General features: G+C 36.8%; 4 protein-coding genes across 4 annotated transcripts; 1 reads left to right on the forward strand and 3 right to left on the reverse strand.

The window, feature by feature from the left end:
* Positions 1-2,740: 2,740 nt before the first annotated feature.
* Positions 2,741-4,117, reverse strand: LOC143614957 (uncharacterized). The gene is made up of 4 exons (XM_077088239.1): positions 3,987-4,117; positions 3,279-3,556; positions 2,897-3,202; positions 2,741-2,846 (listed from the first exon to the last, which is right to left on the reverse strand). Exons 2-4 carry the CDS (start codon positions 3,554-3,556, stop codon positions 2,741-2,743), a joined length of 690 nt encoding a protein of 229 aa, XP_076944354.1. The 5' UTR covers positions 3,987-4,117.
* A 1,970-nt stretch (positions 4,118-6,087) lies between these two features.
* Positions 6,088-6,882, reverse strand: LOC143614958 (uncharacterized). Its single transcript, XM_077088240.1, has one exon. It carries the CDS (start codon positions 6,880-6,882, stop codon positions 6,088-6,090), a length of 795 nt encoding a protein of 264 aa, XP_076944355.1.
* Positions 6,883-7,457: 575 nt separating this feature from the next.
* On the reverse strand, positions 7,458-9,878 carry LOC143614959 (PKS-NRPS hybrid synthetase cheA-like). Its single transcript, XM_077088241.1, has 7 exons — positions 9,732-9,878; positions 9,312-9,620; positions 8,984-9,208; positions 8,735-8,935; positions 7,959-8,526; positions 7,620-7,875; positions 7,458-7,518 (listed from the first exon to the last, which is right to left on the reverse strand). The coding sequence occupies exons 1-7, from the start codon at positions 9,876-9,878 to the stop codon at positions 7,458-7,460; spliced, it is 1,767 nt and encodes a 588-aa protein (XP_076944356.1).
* A 541-nt stretch (positions 9,879-10,419) lies between these two features.
* On the forward strand, positions 10,420-17,461 carry LOC143614954 (calmodulin-binding transcription activator 6-like). The gene is made up of 12 exons (XM_077088236.1): positions 10,420-10,671; positions 11,802-11,927; positions 12,032-12,147; positions 12,228-12,316; positions 12,393-12,438; positions 12,584-12,692; positions 13,383-13,493; positions 13,571-13,953; positions 14,582-15,279; positions 15,941-16,505; positions 16,662-16,970; positions 17,040-17,461. The coding sequence occupies exons 1-12, from the start codon at positions 10,617-10,619 to the stop codon at positions 17,085-17,087; spliced, it is 2,655 nt and encodes an 884-aa protein (XP_076944351.1). The 5' UTR covers positions 10,420-10,616; the 3' UTR covers positions 17,088-17,461.
* The last annotated feature ends 2,736 nt before the right edge of the window (positions 17,462-20,197 follow it).

Genomic DNA, 20,197 nt, shown 5'->3' on the forward strand with positions numbered 1-20,197 from the left:
CGAATTAACTGACCTTACGCATTTAGGACGTGGGAAGGTAGCGGAACCGGGTGTAAGCTGAAATTGCTAGCGAACTAACCACTGAACTCACGAGGTGGGTTTCATGGCCCCTTTTTACTGTTTTTATGTTTTCAAAACAGGGGGAGAAACATACACTACTTGTTTTATATACGATATTAGAAACAAAACAATCGATCTTTATGCGAACTTGAGTTAGGCTATGTAGTGCTATAAGTCCCTTAGCATGCTTGCATAGTATAACCATTAACTAACAGGATTAGCCACTGGAATATACGGGTAGTACTATCGGCGTTGACATTCCCCCTACTGTTAGGTTAGTCGTGCTAACCTCCGATATTGCATCGAACCGGGGTGCGTATATTTCAATCTGGGAGATTAAACAGGGCAAATGGATTAAAGTCGTGGTTTGGTTATAGGCTCATGTGTCGTATATTAATTCGTAGAATTAGCGCACTCTACAGAGGATCAACGTATTTGTTTCAATGTATTATCGTATACATATACTTATTTGTGAACTTATTAAATGTTGTATGAATAACGTGATTTTATATCGAGTTGTAAAACCTGTGGACTCACCAACCATTGTGTTGACTTTTTAAACGTATGTTTTTCAGGGAATTAACAAGCATGTAAGGAATCACGAAGATGGGACCTCGAAGCATAATTAGGATACCTATTTTGGAGGGATTTCACTTGTATAACCCAACGACGTTTGGGTCATATACGAGGAATCTCATTATTATGTTAAAGTATTTTGTTTAAAAACAAATTATGGTTTGTAAACTCTTTTGAAAACTAATGGTATCCTAATACTACTATGTTTGTGATAATCATATGCTTATGATATTCATGATCGTTGCACCCTGGGCCTACCGTCTTGGCGGGGTGTGACATTCTACCTCATGTATATTGTGGCTTGAGAACCTAACCATGGTCTTAAAAGATAAAAATAATGAAGCAAAAGCCTTCAACAGATAGCTTAACTCTCGCAATTCACGCAACCACACAAGCCACTCACAGCGCACACATCCTAACACTAACAATAAATGACAGATACAGGAGAAAAGAAATAAAAGATGCAATGAAAAACATGGCTGCATGATGGGAAGAACGCGAGCGAAGACATCAAGCATAAAAGGCTATAATTTTGGCAAGACAAACACATATGAAAGACGAAAATCCTAATATTTTGTAAAAAGTCCTTGCATTTACTATATAAACCCAATAGTATCGTACTAGATGATAAAGGGCTACTTGGGTATTATGCAGCACACATTAACATATGTAGGACTCAAATGTTTGTCAAGTATATGTATGTAAGAACACTATGTAGCATATATTAGCATAATTAATATGGACATGATCTAAGTGTCAAAAAAATTAGATCTATGTAATTGTTGTGTTCGTCACCATTTTACAACCCAGCCACACTGCATCACGGCGGGTGAACCCCTAGTTGTAAATAAAATCTAATGTGTGTGTATACACACTCTTATCAAATTTCTCTATTTCAACAACTATATATATTTTGAAAGGGAAAAACTCACTATACTAACTATTTACTTATATAATAATATTAGTTTATTCGATACAAGATCCTAGTCCATAACAATAATAAAAAAAGGGGTTTTTTACATGCATCATGGTGTATTTCCCAAACACCCACTCACTAAGCCGCGGATGGGCGATAAGCCGCTTAGTGCTGTCTTTTTTTGTTATTTTATTATATTTTTGTCTTTTTGTTGTCTTTTATTTTATTTATTTTGTTTTGTTTGTTTTGTTTTTTTGTGGCTCGGGTGTAAATGTTTCATGATCGGTTTTTGGGAATCCGACAACAAAAAAAACAATTTTGTATGTCGGGTGTAAAAGGAACGAGATTATATAATAATAACTACTTATGTTTGTTTTCTTTTTTGTATGTCGGGTGTAACAGATTTTTGATTGGTTTTAAAGTAATAACGAATCAACATTTTTAAAATTGAAAACGAACAAAATAAGCATAACGCATAACCAGATTTATAAAATAATAATAATTACATTACAAGTTCGGAAAAAAAACCAAACGAGTTCGGGAATAAGTAACCACATACAAAAAACAAATCTAAAATGCGGCACCACCTGCGTCGTCATCATCGCGCCCCTCCTCATCGAAACGTGGCGCTGGTACCATGTAATGGGCTCCATGCTGCTGCGCAGACAAATAACCAACCATCCAGCTCACCTGGGTCTCTAGTCTCCGTAGCCGGGGAGTCAATGGCCAGATCCAAACGCACCGCGCGATGTGTACGCGGAACACGCTGCGGGTGCTGATGCGATGGCTGTTATGAGCACGATAAGTTAACGTTAATAAGACGAAGATACGAAAAAGAAAATTAAATGATAAAATAATGTACCTGAACACCGTCCTCATCCATGTAAACCGCGGGGCCCTGAATTTCCACCTCCGGCTCCTCGATTGGCGGAGGCTCAACAAGTGGGACCTCTTCGTATGGGCCAGATTTGAAATTAGTGACCAGGTGATCCCGGCCGTTAATCTTCTTGAAGATTTGCATGCCTTGTGCCCGTCCACGGTCTAGCTCTTGCGGCGGGAAACGGCGGCTGAATGGGTAGTTGTTCCAGTTGGCCCCCATAGTCGAAATAAATCGCAATCCGCGTCCAACTAATTTCCCGCGGCCCTACCTGTTCGAGTAAATGGCGAAGTAGTCGCCGAAACCCCGAGCTAGGTTGCAGTGTCTCCCCGTAAGCAGGCATCGCAAATAAAACAGGTCACGGAGGTTGCAGTGTTCTGAACCCCGTGACGACCCTGTACGGTGTGTGCGATAAGCCTGTGTAGGTACTTATAAAAAACAATAAAATATTAATATAATATACAAACCTGTGCAACGGGTCCCTGATGGATGAGGCTTTGGCGTCTGGCTCGAATTGTCCGTTTTTTATAGGCCAAGGTGTATCGCTAATCGCCGTCCAAAAACATCTCAGCACGTCATCTGGTGATTCGTGTATGCTCTGCGTGTAAACAGGGGCGGTTATATCCTCAGTTGTGTACAAGCCTAGCGCAATGGCAAACTCCTCCATCGACAGATTATGCAAAATCCCGAGCATACGGAACCGAACCTCCGCCTTACTGGTATCCGCATCCTCAACCAGCATCGGGACCTGCAAATCTCCCTCCGGGCGTGGCCTGAAACAATATTTACATGTTGGTTAAATATAAAATGTTACTTTATTTATAAGTTAATTGAAAACGAAAAAAATACCTGAAAACGAACGTTGAGTAAAACTCTAGCTTGAGGACCCGGTAAGCTGGATCCTTTGCGGTAAACAATCTCTCCCACGGTGTATCTTTTCCTACAATTCTTTGCAGCATGTTTTCCGCCCGAACCAAACTTATAAACTCCGTAGACAAGAACGAGTTTGGTTTTGGCTCCATTCTCCGAAGCTGCGTAAACCGGATTTGATAATCGGACTGCTGGTCAAACCTCAAATGCTCGTAAAGATCAAGTACGCCGTCCCCTTCAATGTATCTATCCGCCATCTATGTTTAACACATAAATATAACCGGTTATAGTCAAACCCTTAAGCCAAACCCTTTCCTTGTCAAACCCGTAACCCAAACCCGTTACAGGGTCAAACCCGTAACCCAAACCCGTTTCAGGGTCAAACTGTAACCCAAACATGATTATTGTTTAACCCAATTAAGCCAAAACCATTCCTCTGTTTCGGCTAAATCCAAATCCAAACCACAATCCACATACCCGTAACCCAAAACCCGTAACCCGTTTATCACCATACCCGTAACCCAAAACCCAAAACCGTTTATCACCATACCCGTAACCCAAAACCGATTTCTATCCATCCCTTAAACCAAACCCTTAAATCAACCAGTTTGATTAACAAACCCGTAAACCCGTAATATAAATGAACACCCATGTCAAAATAGAGTAAAACCGAAGTATCATAGTTACCTTATTGTTGTCGGGTCGGAGTTGGTGTTGTTAAAGACAGAAGAGAAGAAGTTCGGGACTATTGGGGGCGGGTTAGGGTTGTGTGGTGTTGTTTGAGATTGAATGTGTAAAGTGATGGTGGGCGGCTGGTTAGTCCTTAGGGTTGTGTTTAAATTTGATCCGCGGCTTATCGCCCAATCCGCCCCTTAGTAGAATTTTTTTTATTTTTTATTTAATATAACTATCTAAGGTATAAATAAATTTTATATAAAATAATTTTATATATTCATAATATATAAACGGAATTATACTAATAGTAACACAAATTTGATATGGAACCAATACTAAATTTAAAATTTGAATATATAAACGAATTGAAACTAATAACAATTAACAACACAAATTTTATATTAAACCAATAATAAATTACAAATTTGAATAAATACAACAAAAGGCACTGGATATTACATCAAATTCTCTACAGAGACTAATTTTTAAGATCATCTTCTGATAAGCACTCCAAAAATAGCATCAACACAGCAGTTTTTTGCCATGGCTCTCCACTCACCGGCAAGCAAGTCACCGGAATCGGTATCGGCCCACGGCTACAGGTTTGCCCCACTAGAAATGGGAATAATCAATCATTACTCCCGGGTATCTTGGCCGACAGCAGCTCCCCAGCCACCCGAAAGTCCGGGATGTCAATTCCAGAGCACTCCTAGATACAACGGAACTCATACCGTATACAGGTACCGTTATGCCCGCATATTTCCTCAATCAGCTGGCCCTTGCGATCTATCACGCAAGGCGACTGTTTGTGGGGACACCGAATTCATCAAAGATCGGTGCCATGTTCCTTATTACATTGGAAGAACACCCCACGGAGGTTGATACGGGACCTTGTTATTACAGAGCTACCAGTGTTTCCCGACGCAGTCACCAAAATCCCAAGTAAGGGACACTGTCAGGATATATGAAGGGGGACTACGGCAGTTGCACTGGTAGCTCAAAAGTTCAAAATAGCATCTACACAGTCACCACTATTATTTTTAAAATATATGTAAACAACCGAATGCAAAAAAACAAGGTTGAAAAATATATTTTATATATATTATTAATAAATATATATTTATATATATTTTTTTAAAATCTATTTTATATATATTACTAATAAATATATATATTTATATATATATTTTTAAAATCTATTTTATATATATTACTAATGAATATATATTTTTATATATATTTTTAAAATCTATTTTATATATCTTATTGTTATTTTGTAACAATAACGGACTCCAACATAACATCTATGCAGCCACCACTATTTCATAACGAAATTATTACGGCTGCATAGATGCTATATTCGGACTCCGTCGTCATTATTTTCCGCCAACATATGGTTGTATCTGGCCTTTATTTTATAATAATAACGGACTACAAAATAACATTCACACGGCCATCACTATTTCTGAACGAAATTATTATGGCTGTGTAGATGCTATTTTCGAACCCCGTCGTCATTATTTTCTGGTGGTGGTGGTTTTGGTGGTATAATCTGGGGGGGTGTTTTGAGTGAAAGGTTGAGCGTTTATTTTGATTTTGGCGATTTGAACGGTTAGAACCCGTGGGTATTTAACATCTTCAAAAAATAAATTCGATAAGCCGCGGATCGACCACTAAGCTGCGGATCTGATTTACAGCAGAATCCGTTGCGGATCGACCCTTAAGCGGCGGATTCGATCTACTTTTGAAGATATTTATTAACATTTTAAAATTTCTGGTACTTTTTTATATTTTTTAAATAAACATATTATTTTTTTTTAAATATCGAAATTAAAACTTTTTTGCATGTTTTATTTTTATAAAAAATCATATTATTTTTAAGTTTTATCATGTTTTATTTTTATAAATAAACATATTATCAGATATATTTGTTTATAACATATATTATACTAATAAAAACACATATTTGATATTAAACCAATAGTAAATTACACTGGATATTACATCAAATTCTATACAACGACTAATTCCTAATCATCTTCTGGTTTATTATCAGTTCTTCTAGATAAGCACTCCAAAAATAACACAAACATCTCAAACATTTTACAAATCATCATAAATAAACTGGCTCTTCAGTTTGCACTCGCCAAGTTTCCCTTATTTGCATATACTCTTTTATACGATCTTCGTACAAAGACCTCCATTCGTGCGCCGCTTCATTGGCGTATCGTTCCCATTGACGTGCTGGTAGTGGCACAGGGAAATTCCCTTCTAATTGTATGTTGAGCCAATGATTATCCTTAACATTTAACACTACTATTACCGGAATCTGAGATAGTGGTTCCGGACTCATTCTCATTGGGAAGTAACTCTCACTGTAGGTTAGATGGAGGTTGATTAAAACACAGTCATACGTCTGAGCAACTACGTGTCCGTGCCCAGGTAACTTAAACCACCTACTCTTTTGCTGGAATAAAGCAGACGTTGAGTAGTCCAGCGAATCACGAACCGTGTCATAATTACCGGTTACCTCGTAGTTCAACCTTTCGCTCCACCAGGATTTGTTAGTGACCATCCCATTCCTCATCCTTTCTCTGACCTCCTTCCAGTTCTGTTGACGCATGCCTAAGCCGACAGCGATTGCTCTGAAACCGCAATTACCATCTGGCTTTACATCTTTTATTCCTGAAATGAACGGGTATGCCCAGGTGGGAATGAGGTGCCTATAACTTTCTATGATTGGGACGCCCTTAGGGTCACGCAGTAATGGAAAACGAAGGTCGGCTAGAGTCTCATGCTTTTTAGATGAGCGTTTCGGTGGTTTAGGTATCTTAAACAGAGCATGTGACTGAGACTGTGAACGCGACAACGATTGGGTGGGGGCTTCGGGTGTTGGTTGCCGTGACATAGAGGGGGCGTAGGAGATATGTCTGTGGGGATCAAAAGACATGGAGGGGGCGTAGGAGCTGTGTCTGTGGGGATCAAAAGACATGGAGGGGGCGTAGGAGCTGTGTCTGTGGGGATCAAAAGACATGGAGGGGGCGTAGGAGCTTTGTCTGTGGGGATCAAATGACGGGGGAGGTAGCGTAGGAGTTGTGCCTGTGGGGATCAAATGACGGGGAGGGGGCGTAGGAGCTCTGTCTGTGGGTATCAGTTGACGGGGACGGGGAGTACGAGCTCTGTCTAGGGGTATCCCTTTTCTTGGCTTGTTGGTTTAGATTTGGATGCCCCCTAGGGTCGTCTCGTTTCTCAGGCTCCCCCTTGTTTGATTTCCCAGGAAGAACAGACATTATCTTTGAGAATAGACTTTTTTTTTGCATTCGGTTGTTTAGTCCTAGAACTTGTTTTTTCACATGTTCCAGTTCCGCTTCATAGTCTGGTTCTTTGTGTCCAACAGACGCTGGACTGAAATCGAGCTTCCTCCAAAAGGAGTCTATGTCTTTTAATTGAATGCATATATTGTTAATAGTGTGCCAGTTAAGCTTACAAGCACACGGCAAGTCCCATGATGTTTGTAACCGGTGGTCGCACTCTGCCCCCGTATCTAGCAATGTGTCAAGCAAGGTCAACTCTTCGTCAAGTTTAGCGATAGCAAAAAGTGACACCCTGTTATGTAGCTTTTCAAACAAAGTCAACTGATGGTACTTCTTGACCCTAACACGGGAGTCTTCAAGGGTCGCACTGATTTCTTTCATTTGGGAATTCACGACTTCAAGGGCAAACGCCGCAATAGAGTCTAGCGAATTGTTCGGCCCCGAAAGGTGTCTCTTCAAGTTTGCGTGCTGGCCCTCTACTCTGTTTGTTGTATGCTCCCCGAAGTTTAGTCGGTCGTCAATCCAGCACAACACGAACTTCTCTTTGTAGGGTACAAACCAGTTGTCGCGAATATAATACCAAGCCTCTACAAACAAAAATAAAAAAAACAATTTAGGCAATGTACAACTAGAATCTAAAATCATGTTTACATAAAGGACAAAGACTTACCACGTCTGCCGTGTCCAGCTAACGCGGCTTCCATTTGACCGCAGTTGTAGTTGTACATAGATTTTGTTGGCGACTCATACAGTACTTCCCACCAGTAATTGAATGATTTAGAGATATCATCCTGGAAAAGACTCTTATGTTTTCTCTGTATGTTCTGCATGATGTGCCACCTACAAAGGTTTTTGGTAGTACTGGGAAAGACTGTTTCACAGGCATTCATCAAGGCTTGGTCCCTATCAGTCAGGATGACACGCGGCTCCCTGCAGTCGACGAGCATGTCATTAAGGCGTTCAAGGGCCCATGTAAAGTTACATTCTTGCTCCCTAAAGATAACTGTGTGCGCAATACAGAAAGACTTTGATGTCGACGTCACACCAACAAACTGAACGAACAGCCACTTGTACATGTTGGTGTTGTACGTCGTGTCAATCAGCAGCAAATCTGGGAACGCACGCCACATGGTATGCGACTTCTCGTGAGAAAAGAAAACATTCTCCGTCCTATTAGTGGAAGGATTCTCCCATGTGTAAAAGGTAAACCCATGGGTTTGAAGAAAGTTTTTAAGTACCTACGTTGGGTTTAACAAAAAATTAATAAATATTACAAATATTCTTATTAAACATGATTATTATAATAAAATGATATTATTAATAATATTCTTATTAAATCTTAAAGAATATATATTTTTTATATATGATAAAACAAAACGATATATACTCAAAATAATATATATTAAAAAGACACTTACAAAATAATAATATTCTGACAACAAGTACTTGCATGGGGGTGTCACCAATTTTATCTTGGTCACGAAGACCCTTCACGACGTTGTTTATATCCCTAGTAATACATTTGTTACCGGGAAAGCTTTTCTTTAGGGATGACTTAATTTTAGCAGGCCTCAGACCCTGCCTATGCAACGTCGCAACCATATCAATTTCCTCGTCGGTCAGTTGCCTTAGTGCCGAGTGCCCCTCCTAAAACAAAACGGGATCGTGGTTGTGCGTCTCGTTGACAACCTCTACCTTCCAACAACCACCTGGCACGTTGTACCTCCCGACAAGTTTAAATGGACAACCCCTTTTAATACTCCCGGTATGCCTCACCGTTCCCTTGAGTTTTGGTTCCCCACCTCGATTGCATACAAGTTGAACACTTCTCTCCCTTGAACGTTGGACTGAGATAACACAACCATGCTCACGTCCTGTCTTCTTAACCCAATCCACCAACTCAACAACAGAATCAAAATACTGATTTCAAGCAATGTAAATAAAGTAATATTTAGTAACGTGTTGAAAAAGAATAATAATAATTTTTTTTAAAAAATAAAATAAGTCATACATTATTAGTTACATAAGAAAATGACGTCTCCCGTATGAAACGATCACCACCATTATCATCATCATCATCATCGTCATCGCCTCCTTCGCGGTGACCTTCTTGAATGCCATCAACGACGTTGCTCGTGACTGGTCTTGACATGTATGGTTGCTCTCCTAAAGGTAACTGGTACGAATTCTGAGTTCCGTAATACGGACCGTCTACATGTAACTGCTGCGAAGACTGACCATAAGACTCCTCGACTCTGGCCTCATATGTATTAGACGATGTCCTATTATCCTCCGGCCACGAAGGGTGACTACCGCCGTATATGATATACCCCTGATAAAAAATATTTTGGCAAGACAACGTATATTATATAAAAAATAACTAACGCGTTGTTGTACTATATAAACACACTAAATAACCTGGTCAGGATTTGGTAAGTCGTACTGCTCTATATTTTCCATACCCCGGCTCATGGTTCAAGTCGGGAACTTCATTCAAATCTGGCAAGCCCGACTGCTCCGGCTGATCGTTGTATGCGTAGCCCGACTGCTCGTCGTTCCCGTCACCAAACAAAATATCATATAAATCCATTATATTTTAACAAACGCAAAACACAAATACTATAAGTTGGACCGGCCAATTTTTTACAAAAAAAAACCACCTAAGATGGATATATGTAGAGAAAGGGAGACGGGTGTGACAAAATCAAATTATTGATTTTGATCCGTCGCGTATCGACCCTTAAGCGGCGTATCACGTAGGATGCATGACTGATTTGATATGCCGATGTTAGTACAAACATAATAAGACAAAACCTATTGATCCGCGACGGATCGGTCGTTAAGCCACGTAGTGGGTGGGTGTTTTAATTTTTTTGGGTGTCTCTAACATCACCCAAAAATATTATAATCACATACTTTTGGAAAGTATAAAGAAGAGCCGTGTTTTATATGATTTTCCCATTTAAAAAAAACCACCAAAACCTATTATTATTATTATTATTATTATTATTATTATTATTATTATTATTATTATTATTTTCTAGTCCATTCTGATATTTATAATTCACTCACCATTCTTTTCTATATATGCGCACAAAATAATAATAATAATAATAATAATAATAATAATAATAATAATAATTCATTCAATTCAATCTCAGTCTTATTATCTTCAACGATCCTGTACCAAAGTCAATCTTAGTGATCGATCGAGCTTAATTAACTGATACCCAGTTGAAATTAAGCATAATTTTGATCTGGGTTTGTTGTTGATTTGAATCAATTTGAGTAAAGTTGAGTGCTTTTTGATCTGGGTTTTGATCTTGAGATGGAACCAGTGGTGTTTGTTGGCTCGGAGATTCATGGGTTTAAAACTATGGAAGGTATGCTTTGACTTTTTCACTATTTGTTTGTTTGATTTTGAAGTTAATTTGTTTATGTGGTGTTGAACTTATTGTTGTTTTTGACCGGAAGAAAGGTGGTTTGATTGATTAGGGATAAAAGTTTAACTAAAATGGAATTGTTTTTTGTATTTGAAATCTAATACAACAAAACTATATTGTTGTTTTTCATTTTTCATTTTGTTTTCTAGAATAAACTAGTTAAAGGAAAAAATGGCAAGTAGGCCTGTAAACGAATCGAGCGTTGTTCGTGAACCGTTCGGCAGGAAGCTCGTTTATTTAATAATCGAACTAAAATGAACAAAACTTTTTGTTCATTTTATCAAATGAACGGACATTAACACATATTTCGTTCGTTCATTTACGTTATTTATTGTTCGTTCATATATCTTCATTTATGTTCGTTTATTTACATTTGTTAACTCATTAACTATGTAATTTTATAATATTTCTGATAGTTAAATATGTAATATGTTAACCCACTAAGGCATTAAACATGTAATATGTTAACCTTTAAGGTTATATTTGTTTCATGTTTGTTTGTTTATGTTCATTTAAGTGTATTCATTCTTGTTAATTCATGTTTGTTTCGGTTCGTTTACTTTTGTTCATATATGCTCATTTATGTTTGTTCATTCATGTTCATTAACTGTCAGTTTTGATTTTTAACGAACGGACATAAGCAAACACAAACATGTTCATTTTTTAAACGAACGGACATGAACAAAAATGTGGTTTGATTAACTCTTCGTGTCCAGTTTAATGAAATAATGTCGGTTGCCATAGATTGACTCATTGTTATTATGTGTAATTGATAGTCTTTCTTGATGAATAATTTTGCCTATATAGAACAATGGCATGCTGTATAAAATCAATTCAAAACAATGAAATGTTAAGTGAATGAATTTAAGTTCATAATAAAAATTTTAGATTATATTCTGTTAGCGATCATGCACCCTTTCCCAAAGTTATGATTCAACAATTGCTCTTTTGTCCCTTGTAATCGTTACTTGAATTTCGGAACCCTAATTATGATATCGTCATCGTCATCGTACTCAGTATATCCCGCCAATAGCAAATACAAATTTAATTTATTTTGTCTTAATTAACAGATTTGGATATGCGTAGCATGATGGAGGAAGCAAAAACAAGATGGCTAAGGCCAAATGAGATTCATGCAGTACTTTGTAACCACAAGCATTTCAGCATCAGTGTGAAGCCGGTTAATTTGCCACCAAGTAAGTTTAGAAAATGCACATCTAATATCTAGTTTCATATTTACTATTACTATTCTTATCATATTTCATATTATTGTCATCATACTTTTTTTTCTACAATGCAGGTGGCACAATTGTTCTTTTTGACCGGAAGATGCTCAGAAACTTTCGGAAGGATGGCCACAACTGGAAAAAGAAAAAAGATGGGAAAACTGTAAAAGAAGCTCATGAACACTTGAAGGTGAATTTTTATACTTAGTCAAAATTTTGATCTTTTTTGTATATATTCTAACCATTTACTTTAATATGTTGCTGATACAGGTTGGTAACAACGAAAGAATTCATGTATATTATGCACATGGTGAAGACAGGACAACCTTCGTTCGTAGATGTTACTGGCTTCTTGATAAGTATGTAACAACTGAAGAGTGTTTCTTTTACTTGTATTTATGATTCTAATCATTGTTTGACGTGATTATGTTACAGAAAACTGGAACATATTGTACTTGTTCATTATCGTGACACTCAAGAGGTTGGTATGGAGATTATATTATATTATTCTTGCAATATGAACAAACATGTCAAGCAAATATAAGACTGTGAATACACACACACACACGTATACGTTCATACGCATATATTATGTATCTTACGGGTATGCTTAACGTATCATGCAGTTACAAGGTTCTCCCAGGATGGTTGTCGATTCTCATTCGAGTTCAGACCCGAGTGCGTCATCTAATCTGTCTGAAGAAGTTGACGGGGTTGATCAGGTGTACTTTACTGGTGGGTATGTTTATCGGGTTATATTAAGAAAGTTTAATTATTATACATAAAACCACAAAAAAGTTAAGAGTGCAATGGTGAATATCAGTTTCTAGTGAATACTTATTCCAGGATTTTTATTCACTCCTTCTATAAAATCTGCATATATATATATATATATAAAGGGAGGAGTTCTATGCAGAAGACAGTTTTTTGCAAGAAAAAAATATATCATTCATTTTTTCAATTTACAAAATTTAAAATACAAGAAAATGGTTGAAACTCAATCTCTATTTATCTTTTTTTTTTATTCCAAAAATATATATAAGCAAAATTCGATTATTTATAGAACCTACACATGTGTAAATCATGTGTAGGTTATTTTTTTAGGCATGACGTACACGTGTAGGTAAATGTTTAAAAATGAAAATCATAACACATGAACAAATTAATTTAATGGTTTTTATGTAGATAGCATATACATTTGTATGCAAGAAGTAAAAGCTTTAAGATATGAACCATTGATAGAAAAAGTTAAACGATTTAGGTCTGTTCTTTGTGTTCTCGCTATATTTAGTCTTTTGTAATGAACCTCTGCCTATATATATATGTATATATATAGTCATCAAATGTGTAAATCACTAAATCCTTAACGATAGAGGCTAAATGCTTTCCTTTTTCTTTTTTTTTACTATTTTTGTGATTCAACAGAGTCCAATGCAACAGTAGTAAATCACGAGACGAAAATTCATGAAATCAACACACTTGATTGGGACGAGCTCGGGATTCCAAATGATTCCAACAAGTTGATTATATCAGGAGGTAGTTTTTTATTTTCAAATTTTCTTTTCGAAAGACAATGATCATATTATTCACATGTGCTAATCTATCCTATGCAGAAAGTGTTTCACATTTTGATCAACCTAACCAGTACGGGTTAAATGGATCAGTAGATAATGTATATAGAGAAGTTAATTCCATTAACCACAACTTTGACCTTCAAAAAATAGGGATTAATGATCCTCAAGTTGCAAGTGTCGGGCTCGGTGTTTTAGACACGTTGCGAAAAGATGGATTGCCAGCTCAGGAAAGTTTTGGAAGATGGATGAATTATATTATAGCTGATTCTCCTGGATCAATTGATGACCCGTTTTTGACTCCCGATCAGCTGTTTCTTGGTCAACCGTCACTTGGAACAGTTAATGGTGATCACCATGAATCCCAGATTTTCAACATAACTGCAGTCTCGCCTTCATGGGCTCTTTCAACTGAAGAAACAAAGGTACTATTTTTCATTTACTTTTATCTATGTTTACTATGGGCTAATTACATAAAAAAAGTAATTAAGTTTGGACAAATTTCTATTCTTGATAACCAACCTTTTTAACTAGAAATAATAGAATTTTATTTATTTATTTTATTTTATTTTATTGCATAAATTGCCAATGTACTTTCTTTTCTGGTCATTGTACATTTTTCTTGTTACATCTGAGTCATTAAAAGATGCATTTTTGTACCGTTTGGTTCATCATGTGGGCTCTTTGTACCATTTGGCTCATTATGTGGAGTTGTATAAGATTTTGTCACATTCTAGTAATCACTAAAATACCATATAATGATCCAGACATTACTAGAAACCCTTTTTAATGACTCAAATGTACAAAAGAAAGTACAATGACTGTAACTAGACAAGTAAAAGTACATGAGTATATTTTTTCAATTTATGCAAAAATAAATAAATAAAAATGATTTAAAGCAGCCAACTTTCCAAATTTCTGATTTAAATCAAAGTTTTAAATATTTGATGGTTTTTCTGGGGTGAAAAAAGAGGGTTGCCTGATGGTGACTTTTTTTATACAAATTTTCTCTTTAAAGATTGATTAATATTGACATAAATATTTTTTTGGCAGATCTTAGTGGTTGGTGTTTTCCATGAAAAGTATATGAATCTAGCAAACTCAAACCTATTTTGTGTTTGTGGGGACGTTTGTGTGCCAGCAGAAGTTATCCAACCAGGCGTGTTTCAGTGTATAATTACTCCACAAAGTCCAGGAACCGTGAATCTTTTTCTCAGTCTTGATGGTCACAAACCCATCAGTCAACTCACGGCGTTTGACTTCCGGGCCCCGCCTACAAATACTTCAATACCTGTGTTAGATGAAAAGCCCGACTGGCAAGAACTCCAAGTGAAAATGAGGCTAGCACATTTGCTTTTCTCTACTTCTAAAAGTCTAAACATTTTATCTAGCAAAATACCACCGAAAATCCAAAAGGAAGCGATAATATTCACGCAAAAAACACGAAATATTGTTAATAGTTGGGATTATTTGGTGAGTTCAGTTAAGGAAAAAGGAATATCATTTCAACGAGCTAAAAATAGTTTGTTTGAGCTCACTTTGCAAAATAGATTACTCGAATGGCTGTTGGAAAGAGTGTTGGAGGGTTGTAAATTAGTTGACCGTGATGATGAAGGTCAAGGTGTAATTCATTTATGTGCAATTTTGGACTATAATTGGGCCATTTACCCATATTCTTGGTCTGGCCTATCGATGGATTTTCGTGACAAATTTGGATGGACCGCACTTCATTGGGCTGCACACCACGGGAGGTACATTTGATAAACTTGTTTATTTTGTTGGATATACGGGGGTGTTTGGATGTGTTTTTTTTTACCAGTTTACTCTTCATAATGGCTAAAAGACGTGGGTTACAGGCTAATCCCTAGTTGTAGCTGTGTATGTGATGTGCATAATCAAAATAAGAGAATCAACTATAGTAAATCGTAGCCACCTCTCTATCCCGTTGGATAGAGGTACGATGTGCCTACATCCCACCCTCCCCAGACCCTACTTATAGCTTTGCTATTGGTGGGACTCCACTGGGTATGATTGATTGATTGAACTATAGTAAATCGTGTTGTAAAATATTACAATTTGTTTTCTATCAACTATATTAGTAGCTGTTATAAATTCTTTGCGAACAATTTTTTTTAGAATTCATTTATGACATTATAGTTCTAAAACTTTATGTTGTTTAATCATATTATAAACAATGCTAATGCGATAAAAAATAAGTAAATAAGTAATTTTAAATTTCACATAATTACTTTTACTTTTGTAGAATTGTAGGTATTGACAATAAGTTAATAAGTTTCAAATAATCACCTTATTGAAATATTAAAAGCTGATTATTCTATAATTAACATTTAAATGATCCCTTAGATTATGTTATTGATCTGCCAACTTTATTAATAAATTTTCTTCATTCAGGCAAAGGATGGTTGCGTCTCTTCTATCAGCAGGGGCCAACCCGAATCTAGTAACCGACCCCACTTCAGAAAACTCGAGTGGATGCACCCCGGCTGACCTGGCATCCAAGAGTGGTTACGAGGGTTTGGCTGCTTATCTTGCTGAAAAGGCACTCGTGTCGCATTTTGAGGCCATGACTTTAGCTGGGAACGTTAGCGGCTCGTTGCAAAGTACAATCCCTACAAATGACGATTTTGCCTCTAAGACGTCGGTGACTCAAGTCAGCGAGGAGGAACAGAATTTGAAGGATACCCTGGCTGCTTATAGAACCGCTGCTGATGCTGCAGCCCGCATACAGGCTGCGTTCAGGGAACAGTCTTTTAAACTTAGGTCAAAAGAAATTGAATATTCTAATGCTGAAGATGAAGCACGGTGTATTATAGCAGCTATGAAAATACAACATGCTTTTAGGAACCATGAAACAAGAAAACAAATGGCCGCTGCAGCACGTATACAATACGGGTTTCGTACTTGGAAAATAAGAAAAGATTTCTTGAATAAACGTCGTCACGCCATCAAAATTCAAGTAAGCTTTCTCTTCTTTTAACCTTTTTAAATCACTATTTGATAAATTTATTTGCATGTAAATATGCACCTTTATCATATATATTGCTACTCAATAGTATCTTAAATGCATTATGTGGATTATTTGGTAACATATTATTGAGTTTACTCAATACAGACGATTTTCCGAGGTCACCAAGTTAGAAGACATTACACAAAGATACTATGGTCTGTAGGCGTGGTTGAAAAGGCGATTCTTCGTTGGCGTTTAAAACGAAAAGGTTTCCGAGGTCTTCAAGTGGATAATAAAAATGACGAAAAAGAAGAAAAGCAAGAAGATAATGGTGAAGAAGGGTTTTTTCATGCGAGCCGAAAACAAGCCGAAGAACGTGTAGAGAGATCTGTTGTTCGTGTGCAAGCCATGTTTAGATCAAAACTAGCTCAAGAGGAGTATAGGAAAATGAAGCAAGAACACATGCAAGCATCGGTATGTATAATCTTTTCTTATTTATTATACGCATTTAACAACATTATTTTGTTTTTTTGTTTGTTGCAGCCAGAGTATAACGAGAGCCTTAACCCTGCAACCGACATGGAGAAATAGAATTCGAGGCTGTTTGACCGTGTATGCTGTATTTGACTTTTTATTAGTTTTTGTAAATGCATATATTATGAAGGTATGTGTCTATAGTCTTATGAGAGAGTGTTTCGAATTAAATGGTAAGTTTGAACTAATGAATAATAATTATCAATGGTGGTCTCCCGTTGGGTCAAACGGCTGTTTAGGGCTGGGTTTGATGCAAATGAGGAGTTTGACTGCTAGAGCTTTCATACGACGGTTTTAATCGTCGGTATTAATTTATACAAACCGAGGGTTTGGTTTGGTTTGGTTCGTGTAATTTCTCGTTTAAGAGAAGTTTATGTAACTGAATATCAAAGATCCATCATTTGAAGTAGAAATGTTTTGGGTTCAAAGGGATTACATATGTAACTTGTGTTTTAAGATAATGGCTTATGTGTATTTTTGTACTAGAAGGGTGTATTGAAGGTTTACAAGTTTAGTTAAACTGAATCGGTTAATTTTGATTCGGTTTATAGTTATTGTTTAAATACTTTTTATAAATAAAAAATGATTTGCCTTAAAACATGGCTTATGATCCAGCTTGTGATAAAGTCATAAAGATTTGCTTTATATGAAATTGAAATTCACTTGTTTCACCAGAGCATCTCGGGCGGTGGTGGGGCTCATAGACTCCCTCTCAGGGTGGATCCCCCCCCCCCCTTCTGGACGCTAATGAGTTTCTCTTCTCCATCCTACAGCTTCCATACAACATGTTCGTCTTATGGGTGCTATTTACTGTGACAATCGTCAATTCCAGGTTAACCTCGTTAACTCAACTCCGTTAATTCAAACTTTAAAGATCGTTGAATCTATAACGCATACTTCATTACATTTAAACTAGGGTTTAAATGACGCTTAACATTTACTACATGTGTAGTAGTCTTTCGGGATTTGCACCGAAACGCAAACGAGTTGATAAATAAACGACAAACGTCAAAACACGAACTATGTGATTACTATGTGTTAGGATTATGTGCTATGTGATAATATTATGGTCATGTTAACTTATTGTGCAAGTATGATAGAATGTTCTAGAAAAACAACACTTGGAAAGTAGAGGGATTAGAATGTAACTTGTATATCTATAAATATATTATTAACTTAACCCTAACTATTATTATTATCCTAACCCTAACCTACAAGTTCCGATCGGCTCTCTCTCACCTCCCTTCTCCACGGCTGCCGTCCACAAGAACACCCACATACACCATCAATTCAAGTCTTTGATCCAAGAACTAAGTGCTAGGAAGGTATATTTGATCATCCTTCACATCCTTGTTGATTGAATTTGATGTTTGTTGGGTTAATAACAAACCCTAGCTGGCCGATTCTAGGTGTTATATTGTTCATGTGATTCTTGAATTGATTTGATGATAAAGTGATAACTAGATTGATATTGATACATGATTGATTGTTGTTCTTGATTTGAATTAAAACACAAACCCTAATCTTGTATGTATGGTGTGATTTATATGCATGGATAGTAGTTATGGTGTCTAGAGGGTTATATGGATGCATGATAGTTCATAGATTGTTATGATGTTGAGTTTTGATGTGAACAGATTCTGGACAGGATATATATACGATGTTTAACTGACTGTAACGAAGTGTAAACGTGAAAATTGATTGAGATTGTGGGTACTGCAGTAAACTAGGTTGAGTCTAGTTTCTATAAAGTATAAATTCGTAATTTTTGGATAAGTGGAAGTATACTTTTATGATTTTACAAAAACGTGATGCAAAGCTGAGCTGTTAGACCTGCTGTTAGGTTATATTGTAAATTCTATATCTCATGAACTACGAGGCCAATTGGGTTGGTTCCACTTCTGGAAGTTGACTCACTGAGTTAGGAACCAAACCCAAGTGGTCTTGCATTTATTGGATTTTTCGTTTACCGGGAATTGCAAATAACATTCTGTTGTGCATGAATCTGACTGATATGAGTTTACTGTAGTGTTTTGATCATTATGAGAAATCTATATGGAATAAAAATAATATAAAATATGTTCTGGAAACCTAAGACATGTATGTTTCAGTGGTGATTTTTGGTGAATTAATTGAGATGATATGATCGGTGAAATAGTACAATCTTTCAAGTAGAAATTCTGTCACAATGAAACTAGCTGCTGAGTTGTGTAGGAATGCATGAAATATGATAGTTTTTATATAATTGTTGTATTTTGACCAAAATACCCTTGCGGGGAATAGTTGCTAGTTTGATTGCCATGAATTGACCAAATTGCCCTTATGGGGAATAATGGTTAGTTAGTCTTTGTTTGTTGACCAAAATGCCCTTACAGGAATAATTGCTTGTAAGTATGTTATTAATACATGACACGAAAGTAATTGCTCACTCGTGTATCGTATCACAATTGTACTTGTTTAAATCACACACGGTTCACAAACGAAACACGAAACATGATACGTGCATAGGTATTATGTGCCGAGTCTAGAGACTCGTTAAACGTTCCGATACTTAGAAAATCTCTTTGTTATTTTAGAACGCTAGAGAGTTTTCTACGACGCGCATCACTCGGTGATCTAATTTGGAATATTCTTCGCAAACAGTGAGTTCACTTACCCCGCTCTTTGAACTGTTTTCAAACGTTTTTCACTTGGGGGAGATAACATACTCCGATAAACGCATTTTTGAGATAAACACATATTTAAGATTTTGTTATAAATTATATATCACTTGTAAAGGCTAAGCGGCATACGTAACATTTGAAGTCCCACACATCGGACCGGTTAATATTTGGAATAGCGAGTCACTTTTGGGTAGTACTACTGGGTTTGACAAACCCCACCCGACGCTAAGCTCAACTGGAGGTTGAGAGGGTGTAAATTTTGGCTAACACTTACCATGGTCTGGGTTGACCTGGTGACGGGCACTTGATAAACAGTCAGCTTCGGTCTCGAACCACTTAGTAATACTTGTTGTATAGATTAGCTACCTATCGATATATAATTTGACATAACATTATCTGGTAACACTTAAACGCTGTAACGTGGTTACACACTTAAACGCTGTAACGTGGTTACACACTTAAACGCCGTAACGTGGTTACGCAAAACATTTAAACGCCGTAACG

The sequence above is a fragment of the Bidens hawaiensis genome, unplaced genomic scaffold (assembly GCF_021521415.1).
Source record: "Bidens hawaiensis isolate Kalapana, Puna unplaced genomic scaffold, B.hawaiensis_p1.1 tig00041605_1, whole genome shotgun sequence".
Lineage (NCBI taxonomy): Eukaryota > Viridiplantae > Streptophyta > Magnoliopsida > Asterales > Asteraceae > Bidens > Bidens hawaiensis.

Excerpts from the sequence above, each read along its gene's own strand:
- LOC143614959 (XM_077088241.1), bottom strand. The coding sequence starts at position 9,878 with ATGGATTTATATGATATTTTGTTTGGTGACGGGAACGACGAGCAGTCG. Across the intron at positions 8,936-8,983 it reads TGCCAGGTGGTTGTTGGAAG|GAGGGGCACTCGGCACTAAG; the intron begins GTAGAGGTTGTC and ends GTTTTGTTTTAG. Across the intron at positions 8,527-8,734 it reads TTGGTGACACCCCCATGCAA|GTACTTAAAAACTTTCTTCA; the intron begins GTACTTGTTGTC and ends AACCCAACGTAG.
- LOC143614957 (XM_077088239.1), bottom strand. The coding sequence starts at position 3,556 with ATGGCGGATAGATACATTGAAGGGGACGGCGTACTTGATCTTTACGAG. Across the intron at positions 3,203-3,278 it reads TACTCAACGTTCGTTTTCAG|GCCACGCCCGGAGGGAGATT; the intron begins GTATTTTTTTCG and ends ATATTGTTTCAG. Across the intron at positions 2,847-2,896 it reads ATCAGGGACCCGTTGCACAG|GCTTATCGCACACACCGTAC; the intron begins GTTTGTATATTA and ends GTACCTACACAG.
- LOC143614954 (XM_077088236.1), top strand. The coding sequence starts at position 10,617 with ATGGAACCAGTGGTGTTTGTTGGCTCGGAGATTCATGGGTTTAAAACT. Across the intron at positions 13,494-13,570 it reads CAAGTTGATTATATCAGGAG|AAAGTGTTTCACATTTTGAT; the intron begins GTAGTTTTTTAT and ends TATCCTATGCAG. Across the intron at positions 16,506-16,661 it reads GTCACGCCATCAAAATTCAA|ACGATTTTCCGAGGTCACCA; the intron begins GTAAGCTTTCTC and ends TACTCAATACAG.
- LOC143614958 (XM_077088240.1), bottom strand. The coding sequence starts at position 6,882 with ATGTCACGGCAACCAACACCCGAAGCCCCCACCCAATCGTTGTCGCGT.